The 11,752-nt window shown below is 58.0% G+C and overlaps 1 protein-coding gene across 8 annotated transcripts in view; it reads right to left on the bottom strand.

The window, feature by feature from the left end:
• Positions 1–8,643: 8,643 nt before the first annotated feature.
• The window catches only part of TMCC2 (transmembrane and coiled-coil domain family 2), a 40,525-nt gene continuing 37,416 nt past the window's right edge, over positions 8,644–11,752 (bottom strand). For all 8 annotated transcript variants that reach the window (XM_011291073.4, XM_019822109.3, XM_019822108.2 and 5 more), the window contains 2 exons: positions 10,778–10,913; positions 8,644–10,227 (listed from right to left, as the gene is read on the bottom strand). In XM_011291073.4, coding sequence (XP_011289375.1) covers positions 9,916–10,227; positions 10,778–10,913 — 448 coding nt within the window. In that variant the 3' untranslated portion in view covers positions 8,644–9,915. The remainder of the gene's footprint in view (positions 10,228–10,777; positions 10,914–11,752) is intronic.

Here is an 11,752-nt window from a genome sequence, read left to right as displayed (position 1 = left end):
GAGGCCGCCCTGCCCTGCCTGGCACAGCAGAGGAAGCTGGCAGGTTTGTCCCTGTCTGGTGATTGCACCTGAGCCGGAGAGGCGCTCCCTCCCTGCCGCACCCTTCCTAAACTCCTTCCAAACCTGCTCTCACCGAGCAGGCCTGTCGAGCACCCCACCCTACCTCAGGGCCCCAGGGGAGCCTGGGAGAGCGAGGCTAACTCGGGGTCGGTGTCCGCAGCGGCCACCCCTGCCCCTCTCCAGTGCCCGGTCTGGTCCGAGGAGCAGGGCTGGCCTCCTGCCCAAGTCTGGGCCCCCGATGTCTCCTGGCTTTGGAAGTCACAGAAGCACAGATGACAGACAGGGTTGTTATACATATGGGGAAACTGAGGTCCACAGAGGCAGATACATGTGGCAGTGGGGAGGTGGCATGCCTCCTGGCTTCCCCGTGGGCCCCGGACCCAAGACAAGATGCTCTGGAGCGTAAGGGCAGGGCTAAGAAAGGAGTTCCCCGCGGGGGCAGCAGCAAGGACTTTGGAGCCAGACAAACATGGGTCAGAACCCCGGTTCCTGCCCCCTCCCGCCAGCAGGACCCTGAGAGATGCCTGGATCTCACTGAGCCTCAGTTTTCTGGGCGGTGAGACGACAGGAAATATCTGTCTCACGATGCAAAACGTTCCACATCTTTCGTCTCATTAACACTCAGAGCAGCACTGTGAGGGAGGCGCTGTTCTCTCCTGCAGATGAGCAACATGAGAACCAAGGGGGTGCCTCGCCACACCCGGCAGGGGCCCGGGGATCCTGGCAGGCAGTAGACCCGCAACTGCTCCCAGGGCCACGTTCTCGACCACTCTGCCGCACTCTGCTGTTTCCAGGGATGGCTGGGAGAAATGTCGTGGGGGAGCGGACCCTGCCGGGAGCAGGGAGCAGAGCCCCATTCCTGGGAGGGGGAAGATAGAGGACGAGGGGCTTCTCTGGCTGAGGCGCCAGGAGGGTCCAAAACAGAGGCAGCTGAGGGGGGCTGCTCTGAAGCCAGGGACCCACCCTGAGGACCCTCACCTCTGCCTGTGGCCTTGGGTGAGTGGAAGGGGAAGGACTAGAAGTCTCGAAGCACATGAGGTCAAGAGACAGCGAGCTGGGGATTGTGTGCTCACGGTGGCCTCTTGGCGTCCACGAGATGGTGGGGCTGAGGACAAATGCATGCCAAGCTGCTGACCATGCTTTCTGCCAGACAGAGGGTCTTGAGGGATATTTTTACTCTCTACGCCCCTCTATTGTTTGCAGTGTTTACAATGACCGTGCATGATTTGAAGTGTCCTATAAAGGAAGCATAAGACTGGGAGACCAGGGGCACCTGGGTGGCTCAGTCGGTTGAGTGTCCGACTTCGGCTCAGGTCATGATCTCGCGGTCTGTGAGTTCGAGCCCCGCGTCGGGCTCTGTGCTGACAGCTCAGAGCCTGGAGCCTGTTTCAGATTCTGTGTCTCCCTCTCTCTCTGACCCTCCCCCGTTCATGCTCTGTCTCAATAAATAGGCGTTAAAAAAAAAAAAAGACTGGGAGACCATATGCCAAATGCTAATAGTGGAAGGGACCACCTGTGGTTGGAGTTTCCTTGTTAAATTTTCTACAACAAACATGTATTAATGTTTTTATTTATTTTTTAGAGAGAAAAAGAGAGAGAGAGAGAGAGAGAGAGAGAATGAGACGGCGAGCAGGGGAGGGGCAGAGAGGGAGACACAGAATCCGAAGCAGGCTCCAGGCTCCGAGCTGGGGCTCGAACCCACAGACCGCGAGATCATGACCTGAGCCGAAGTCGGACGCTCATCCGACTGAGCCACCCAGGTGCTTCCTACAACACACATGTATTAATGATACTCAGAAAAAAAAATTTTTTTTAGGTTTATTTATTTATTTTGAGAGGGAGAGTGGGAGAGGGCGAGGGGCAGAGAGAGAGGGAGAGAGAGAGAATCCCAAGCACTGTCAGGGCAGAGCTCGACGCGGGGCTCAAAGCCATGAACCGTGAGATCGTGCCCTGAGCCAAAGTTGGACACTTAGCCGACTGAGCCACCCAGGTGCCTCTAAGAAAAAAAGTTTGACGTGAAATGACATCTGTAACATGTCTCAAGTCGCAAGTTGCACGGTCCAAATACAAACTCCTACCACGATGGAAATGTTCTCTATCTGGGCCGTGCAACACGGCAGACACCGGCCACACGTGACCACTCAACGCTTGAAATGGGCCGCCGAGGAAATGAATTTCTGATTTTGTTGAATTTTGACGAATTTAAATTGAGTTCTAAGCAGCCCTGGCTTGTGAGGTTCCAATGAGACCGAATGGCGATGCTGGGTCTGAGGAGTAAGCTCTGTCATCACCCAAGTACGCCTGGGGCGGGCGGGGAGATTTCTCCCCAACCCTCTCTCTCCTGCCTGGCTTCAGAGCTTCCTCTACTCAGGCGGTAGTAGGGGCCCCCTCTGCGACTTTCCATCTTTGACCGCGTACAGAGCGGTCGGATGTGTGTGTCATGGTGGGTGGGCACCTGCAGGTGAGAGCCTAGGCTCAGCACCGCCTCCCTGTGGCGACCTTGAGCCGTCACCTGCTGTTTCTGGGCCTCAGTCCCCTTATCTGTATGGTGGAAGTATTGGCCGGACATTCCACAAAGGCCCACGGCCCTTCACCTAGCTGCTGAGGTCACGGGCTAGGATCACGGGCAGGGCCGGGTGCACTGGCAAGAGGGACTCAAGTAAGTCAGCCAGAAGGACTTGCTGGCCGGAAGGCTTATGAGGTTCTGGGTTGGGTGAAAAATATGTGACAAAGGATGTGTCATCGAGTGAAGAGAGCTTTGCCAATCCACCTCCTCTCCGGGTTACCTGCTCTTCCTTAGCCCCTAATTCCATTTCAGCAGTCACCAAGCTGTATTGTCACTTGTCTGTTTTTGTCATTCTTTTGGGATAGATTTCGAGATGCTCCAAGAGAAAAAGTCTGCGCGGCTCTCCCCGGCATTCTCCATCTGTCACACAAAGCAGATATTCATATGGGTTTGATGAACAGGGGAATGAATGGTTCCTTTGGACCCCCCCTAGCCTGTCCCCTCTGAGACTGAACATTCCATCACATTCTGGGGCTTAAATAACCCGGCTTTGGGAAAGCATAGAAAAACGTAGAAAGGCAATGAAATTTGTTTAAGTTTTGTCTTCCATTTCTAGCTCTTTGAAAGTGTTTTTTTCCCCCTCAACTCCCCCCACCCCGCCCCCACTCCTAAATTTATCTTTTTCTGGCAGCGTAAAGAAAGCATCCAAGGGGATAACCTAATTCATACTAAGATGTGAATGGCTCAAGGCTTTGTTCTTCCTCAGGTTACCTGCCTACTTTTGCACACGAAGAAGCAATGCTTCACCCAACGGTGGGTGTCAGGCTTCGGCAAGCCCAGGTCTGTCCTGGGTCTGCCATTCACCAGCTGTGTCCATGAGTAAGTTCCCCTCATCCTGAGGCTCAGTGTGCTCATCTCTAGGGTTTGCCACACTCTAGGGTTGAGGTGAAGATAAAATGAATCAGTGCACACAAAAAGCATTTGCTAGCTGTCAAGGTCCTAGACAGAAAAAGGCAATTTCAGTCAAATGGCCATGACTTTGGGCCAGGGTGGGCCTTTCCCCCACCCTCAAATCATACCCGAATAGACCATGGCTGTGCACGGAAGCCACGTCCTTTTTAATGGTACAGCTGCCAAGCAGAGAAGAAAACCCTGGTATCTCTTTCGTCTGTTGCCCCACCCCTGCAGGAGGAAGGATGCCCCATGGAGCCAGCTTGGCTCCTCTCACTGCCCTCCAGACACCTGGGATCCCCCCCCCACCCCCGCACCCCTGGACCCCTGTGGTGGTTAGAGCATGGGCCTGGCTGGCTCGATCGGTAGACACACGCCACTTTTGATCTCACGGTCGTGAGTTCAAGCCCCAGGTTGGGTGTGGAGCCTACTTAAAAAAAAAAAAAAAGAAAAAGAAAAAGAAAGAAAAGAACATGGGTCCCCGACCTCTCGTCGCTCCCTCCGACCCTCTGTCAGCACATGTTCCCGCTCACAGACCTCACCCGAGCCAAGCAGGGAGCCTGCCCTTGAGTCAGGCTCACGCAGAGACACCTTTCTGGATCTTCCCAGAAACTCAGGAGCCACATGGACCTCTCCATCCTCAGTTCTCCGTTCGTGTGGCTGTGGGGTCACTGAGGCCCCAGAGAGGTTACGTGACCTGCTTGGTGTCACAGAGCACAGCTGAGTGTTAGCCCCCACGCGTCGCGTCAGAAGTTCAGGGGTGAGGGGTCCCTTTCCTCTCTGAAAGATGCCCTCATCCCTGCTCCTTCCCAGTGAAGTGAGTGGACTCAGGAGCCCCTTCCCCAGTATCCCACCCTCCGAGGTGTGGGCTGGGCAGGACGGATGCCTGAGCCACATATCCCTTTACACCATGGAACGATGTCTTCTGTCCCACCTGCAAGCCCTGGACCTGGCCCAAAGCACCGTGCTGGAGGAGACTCGCCCTTCTTGCCTCTTGACCCACACCGCAGTGCTCTGAGAACCCTCCGGAAGCTCTCCATCAGACTGACGCTCTCCCTCCCTGGACCTCCCAACCCCGGCCCCCACTGCAGTGTTTATTTCTGCCTGCTGTGTTTCAGACGCGTGTGTGTGTGAGTGCGAGTGCACACGTGTGTAAGGGTGTGCGCACGACAGTGTGTGAGAGTGTATCCACGTATGTGAGTGTGCGTGCGTGCACGTCCGTGCGTGAGTGTGTGCACACGTGCGTCCCCAGTAGTCTGAGCTCCATCAGGGCACGGACCATGTCTTTCTTACTGATCTAAACCGTGCTTCTTGAATTTAGCAGAGCCAAAGTGGGGTTGGTTTGGAGGCTACACACTGCGCCTCGGGCCGCTAAACTATGACAGAGCTCTGAGACCCAAAGAAGGAGAGGGATGGGACCTGTCCTCAGGCCCTTTCTCCTAAGCAGCCATGTTGCACCTGTCAGGTCTACCCATCCTCGGCTTGACCTGACCCCCCCCTGGCTGAGAAGACGAGGACGAAGGTCCAGTTGGAGACACATAACAGGTCTGTGTTGGTGACTTATCTCTTGCGTGAGTTCACGCGATGCCCAGTTTCGTGGGAAACCCTCTCCTCCTCACCTCCACCCCGACTCTGGGTGCTTGGGGCTGACCTCAGCCAGAAAATGGGCAAGAAGACCCAATTCCAGGTAAAGTGGGTGCTTTCTCACATGGAGCTAGGGACCCAAGAGGGTGGTACCGAGCAAACTCAGCCTTCCTGCGGGAGACCAAAGAACAGAGCCCCCAGACCAGCCAGAGAGACCCAGATCCGTCCAAAGCATTAACTTCGGGCTCGTCTCCACTGATCTGGAATTGCCGTAGGAACAACCAAACTAAGGCAACCGGAGCCTTTGGCTGGGAGGTGGATGAATAGCAAAGCCTAAGCACCAGTTTGTGGAATCCCTTCCGGGGACCTTTGGAAACAGCTAACTTGGCAGATGGCCGCCCGGAGGCAGCCTCTCCATTACCCCTGGGCCCCAGGAGACCTCATCTGGACAGTTGGCCTGGGGAGGGGGGAGTCAAAGGCAGGGATGGGCTGCCGGGGGAGGGACAGCGTTCCCCGGAGGAGCCAAGTGTGGGAGGCCGCGCTGCGTCACCTACCTGGGCTGCCCTTCTGGCTGACTCAGGTCCTGCCTGCAGGTCTGGATGTGCTGGGGCAAGTCCCAGCCTCCACTCCCTCCCCAGATGCCATCCCGGCACACTGGGTGGGGGCCGAGAGCTTTCTCCATTTTTATTTGGAGGTTGGCTACAGCCCTTCGGGCTGAGGGGTCACTGCCAGCCACCTTTACAAGCCCTGCCCAGCCCTGCCCAGCCCTGCCCAGCCCTGCCCACAAGGAGGTCAGAACCCTCCCTGCGGCCCCCAGACGGTCCAGCGGCAGCCTTGCAGGTTATCTCCCCTTGGGGAGACCTGGGGGTGGCCTGTGGCAGGCACCCACATCCAACATCTCCTCTGAGCCTCGTGAAAGTCCTGCCACGTGGGCAGCACGAACACCACCGCATTTCAGATAAGGAAACTGAGGCCCACGACCTCAGAGGCCTCAAACCTGGGCCTCCTGATGCTGACTCCCGAGCCCAGACCTGGCCCACGGGCCGGAGGAGGGAGGGCCCCGCGTGCTCATACACTTATGGGCCCGGGATGGTGGCAGCAGGCCTGGGCCGGGCAGGCAGGCCTCATCCTGTTCTCCCTCAAGCTGGGGCCTGACCCCTTGGGCCTGAGCCGGCTTTGTCTGTAAGACTTAGGTGAAAGGCCTCTGGAATGAAGAAGGTTCTCCGCTCCTGAGCCGTGAGGGCCTCTCTTGGGCTGTCAGGGATCAGAGGCTGACTCCCTCAGCCTGGAAAGTTTCCACAGCCTCTGCCTTACACTTCCCGAGCGGCTTCTTCCACACCCGAACATCCCCTGGGGTCCGGGGTGAAGAGTAATCACAACTGCCCTGAGTTAGTCTCCGATCACCTTCCAGGTACTGTACCGAAGTCTTGGATGTGCAGGATGCCCTCTCTCTCACACCCCAGACCCATGAGCCAGAGGTCCCTTGCACACCTGCTTGCACGAGGCGCTCCGAGGGCAGCTGGAGGCTTGTCTGAGGTGAGTGGCGGTGCTGGGATTTGAACGCAGGTTGTCAGGCTCTTAATATCGGGATCTGGACCGCACTTAATGGCCCGGCCACTGATGGGGAAATGAAGCCTGCCGCGAGGACCTTCCCGGTGCCCCAGCCACAGTTTCATAGTCTCCCGCTCTGTGACCCCAGTTGTCTCCTTCTCCCCCCTCCCTTCCCACCTCAGAATCAGCCCAAGAAAACTGGAGCAGCGAGGGTTAAGTCCCCTCCCTCTGCCGGTGGTGCTGTCTTGCTGTCGGAGGGCTCTGTGCTCGCCAGGCCTGCACCTGCTCCAGCCGCGCCCTTTCCACCGGCTGGCCCGGAAAGCCAGCTGTGCGCGGGCACTGCGAACACGCTAGCTCCGGGCCAGCCTGGCAGGCGCAGCTGGAGGGCGAAAGCACCGACTCCAGGCCGAGATGCAGGGCTGGGGCCTGCAGGCCAGATCCTCCGGGAAGGAGCCTGCTCCCCAGCACTGTCCCCCCCTGCCCGACAGGCCCTGCTGTCGGAAGGAGGCCGGTCCCCTGCAGGGTGGGCGGCCCTGTGAACCCTGGTGGGAGAAGGAGGCAGGTCCACGGTGGGAGCGATTCCCTCCCTTTTTACAGTGGGAAGAGAGGCTAGACACAAACAAGGAAGTGTCGGTGACCATCAGAGGAACAAAACCCAACTCCCAGCCGGGACAAGCCACCTCCTTGTCAATAGGAGGCCTGTGTAGTTCCATCCTTTCTGCAGATGCCTCTGGCCGGGGCGATCTGCCCCCTCTTCTTGGACTTGCTGCTTCAGTATCAGCAGAGAATGATCCCCTGCCCTCCCTCCCTCTTCCCTCCTCCCTTTCAGTGGGGACTGGGGCTGGGAAGGCACCTGACCTTGGGGAGGAATGTGGGAAATGTCTGCAGCCTGGAGCAGCCACCCCCCCACACACACCTGGGGCCCAGGAATGTGGCCCCCACGGGAGGCGTGTGTGTGTATGCGGGTGGGGTGCAGGGCCCAGAGTGCTAAAGTGTTGGAGGGCCTCATAAGGTCACCTGCTGAGACTCCTACATGGTCACAGAGGGTGACGATGAAACTAAAGCCTGCTCTCCTTGAGGCACCACCATGGCGCTCTCTCTGATCCCCTTAGGGAGTGCTCCCTGACTCCTAGGGCCCCCTCGAGCCCAAGGCCACAGGCACGACTGCAACTTGTGACTTCTCAGACCCGAAGAACCACAGAATGTCAGAGCCCTTTGAAATCAGCAGCTACTGCGTCCGCCCCCCATTACAGATGTGGAAACCGAGGCCAGAGAGGCCAAGGGAATTGGCCACAGGTGCACTAACTACGGGCCAGGACCCTGGGGTGGGTGCCTTTCCCACACACCCCCTGCACCCAGCCTCCTCCTCTCACTAGGAAGATTCAGGTGGTACTCACCCCCCCCCCCCCAAGGTCTTACAGGGTTCCAGCTGGGAATCCAGTGCCTTCTGTGAGTGCCCTTAACTGCCAGGGTTGGGAGCTGCAGCCACAGGGGCAGAGGCTGAGGGCCTGGCCTCCACGCTCAAGGCTTCTGGTGAGCAGGTGATCTGTGCTCTGGCTGCACAGCATGATCAGGCCCCGGTAAGTCCAGCAGATGCCTCTCTTTGGGATTGAACCCTGAGAAAAGGGTGAGTAAGGACTCTGCTGCCCTCTCGTGGCCACACAAGGTCTGGCTGCTGCTGTCTGGGTTTGGGGCTGTTTGTCTTCTTTAAGCCCTAGAAAGCAATCTCCCAATCCCCTCCCCCTAGAAAGTGCTCTGGGCAGCCAGAGGGGGTGGTGTCACCTCACTTCCCTATCACGGAGGCCAGAGCTTTGGCTGCGCAAAGTAGGACAGGAAGGGTGCACGATGGCTTGTTCAGGGATGGATCCTGAAGGAAGAAGGGCTCAGGCCAACAGGGGAGGCCCAGAGTGTTACCCAGAATGCCTGGGTGTGGGGAGAGACCCGGTGGTTTCCACGGGGATGGCCTCATCATCAACTAACACTAGACAGGATGCTTTGAAAATTTAGAGGATATTTATTTTTCAGGAAGGTCCACCACAGCTGACAGGCACTCCCCTCCTCCGCTCTAAGGGATTTCTCTTTTGTTTTTCGAGAAATGCCCTCTCTTCTTGGAAGTGCCCGTGGGAAGGCTGGGATGTGAAGAGAAACCATACACAACACTCCAGAGCCTTAAAAAAATAAAGCAACAAACAACCTCCTCCACACAAATACACACATACAAAATAAACAGATGTATAAAAGAGAGGCTATGCTCCTCCCGTCCTGGCTGAGGGGTGCTTTGGGAGAGTGGGGCTGGGTGGCTTCGCCCCCCTTCCCCTAGCCAGGATTATCCAGAGGCGAAATGGTATGGAAGTGCCCAACAGCCAAGAAGAAGGCCCTGGCTTCCGAGAGAGGTCAGGGGCAGGGCCTCTCCCTCTCCCTGGAGCTCAGGGGGGACAAGGTACAAAGGAACAAATAAATAAATAAATAAATAGAACCCAACATGCTCCCAGAGGCCTAAGGGCTTAGGCTGAGGCTCGGGGGGCCCCTGGGGCCTGTTTCCCTGAAAAGAGCAGATCCAGTGACAGGCAGAAAGAACAACAGGGAAAACGCAAGTCCAAAAGCTGTACTCCACCTGGCCTCCAGAGCCTGCGTCCTTCATATCCTGGGAAGGGCCCAGCCCGGAAGTGAGCCTCAAACCAGCTCTGGAGGAACCAGGGGTGGACCGAGCCTGCCCTCTGGCCCGGCAGGTGCCCAGAGGCTGGGGGGACCTGCCCTCTCTCCCTGGCATTCTCTGAGGCCAGCAGAGCCCCACCCCCTGCTTGCCGTCTGGCCTTCACCCCGACCATCTCCGCAGGAGGGAACTGTGGATGTCTCCAGGTTGGGCTCTTCCCTGGAAGGATGGGGCGTGGCCCTCTCCTGCTCCTCTTCTTGACCCTCCTGACTTGCTGCATCCTGAGTCCGCTGGGAGAAGTCCTTGTGTGACTGTAAATAATCAGAACGGTCCATCCCGGTGTCCTCCTCTGCTCCATTTGGCCACGGATGTCCTCACTGTGCCCGGCCAGGGCTGCGCTCGAGGCTCCCTTCAGGCCAACAGGGAGAAGGCGTCAGACAGAAGCAAGAACAGAGAAGGGGGCAGGAGCTGCTGGAATGGACAGTTTGGGCAAGAGGCCAAACCAGATACACGAACAAGTTCAAGGGACTCGGGAGTCCCCGGGTCCCTCCTGGAGAAGCGTGGCCATCTTGGGGCCGGGGGGAGCACGGGGCAGGGGTGGGCTGGCTGCTCAGCTGGGCAGCAGCACGTGCTCCAGGAGGTAGGTGAGGGAGTCCCAGTGCTTCCAGAGGAGGAAGAGGACGAGGACCAGGAGGGCGGTGCTGGTGATGCGCAGGCGTGTCTTCATGAGGGGCGTGATGAAGCTGGCGATGGTGGACACGAACACCAGCAGCACGGCCATGAGCGCCAGGATCACATTGATGAACTTGCCCAGCAGAGCCCGCGCGTTGGCGTTCTCCACGCCCTCCAGCTGCACGACCTGCTGCTGCTGCTGCTGCAACTCCAGCTTGGTGACGCGGGTCAGGCAGGACTCCACGGCCTCCTGTGGTGGGGAGGGGCGCGTGGGAGCTCAGGGTGGGCTGAACCCTACCCGCCCCTCAGAGAAGGTGCCCGTGCACAGGGCGCCCCCTGCAAAGGCCAGGCGGGGGCGGGGGGGGGGGGTTCGTACAGGCTGATCGGCTGCAGCTGGGGGCAGTGCTTTACGACGTTTTAGGGAGGATGGTAGGAGACGGATGTGGTTGATTCGTGTGTGTGCGGGGAGTGGAGAGGGGACACACAGCTGGCCCAATCCCCTGGAGCTTCCTCTCCAGGCAGCCTGGAGCCCGCAGATCCCGATTATTCACTGGCAAGGCTGCCATCACAGAGCTGGGGGCACGGGCGGCCCTCGCCCGTCGGCTCGCACAAATCCAGCCTCGGGCCTGCCCGGCTCCTATCTCCGCCCCGCACTGCCCTCTCCAGCCACGCGCCCATCTGCGCCGCCAGTGGACCCGCCTGTGCCCATCACCCCCCACTTGGTAAAGCCCTCACCCTCCGGCCACCGACAGCTCTCTCGGCACGTCTGGGGCCTCCCCGGGGCCAGTCTCTGGTCGTACCTGGATGTCCCGAGCCCTTTCGTAGGACTGGTAGGCCACCTTCTCCTCCATGCTGGCCAGCTCCTGCTTCAGGTTGGTCATTTCATTCTGGTGAAGCTCGGTCAGGTCATTGAGCTGTTCTTCCAGCCGCTCGTACCTGGCAGAGGGAGAAGGGGTGACTTCAGTCCTGGCCCCCTGACCTCCCTTCTCTCCCCAGGATCAATTTCGTTCCTCAAAACACGCAACGCGTTCAGTCCCCTTCCAATTTTAACAGCAACGACAACGAAAGCTACTCTTTATACGGTGCTGCTTCCAAGTAGGCATTGTGCCCAGGCTTTACCCACGTGATCTCCCAGGATCCTCACCCCCCTCAACCCCACGAGACAAGCACTAGCATCATCCTATTTCACAGATGAGAAGCCTGGGACAGAGAGAGGTTAAGGAACCTGCCTAAGGTCCCACAGCTCATGAACGGAGGACTCAGGGATTAAACGCCTTTGGCGCGAGCCTGTAAGCCCTGGACTGAGATGCTCTCCTGGTCACCAGGGACACAGCGACACAGAGACACGATCCCTGCTCTGCAGGCACAAAGTATCAAAAGGTGACTCTCATGTGGGGGTAGTTTTCAGGCAGGGACCCCCCCCTCAATTTTCTAACCCTTCTTCATATATATGAAGAAAAAGGAAAAGAGCTAATTAAGGAAAAGCTCGCCGAGAATCCCAGGGAGCAAGTGACAACCAAATGACACAGGAGGGGCACTGAGCAAGAGGGCGCGGAGCAGGCGGGGCGGGGAGGGGCCGGAGACTCCAGCTTCTGCCAAATGTTTAACCTGATGGTGCCAGAGGTTTACACAGTTTGACTTTAGAGGTTTGGACTCGTCGAACCTTCAGGAACCCTAGGAGGAGGGATCCGTGTTATTGCCGCGGCACAGACCCGGAGAGCAGCTGTGGGGAGCACTAAGTACTTTGTTCAAGGTAAACAGGAAAGAGCAGAGCT

The sequence above is a fragment of the Felis catus genome, chromosome F1, assembly GCF_018350175.1.
Source record: "Felis catus isolate Fca126 chromosome F1, F.catus_Fca126_mat1.0, whole genome shotgun sequence".
Taxonomy (NCBI): domain Eukaryota; kingdom Metazoa; phylum Chordata; class Mammalia; order Carnivora; family Felidae; genus Felis; species Felis catus.
The sequence above is the reverse complement of the archived record's forward strand: the minus strand, read 5'-3'. Positions and strand labels throughout refer to the sequence as shown.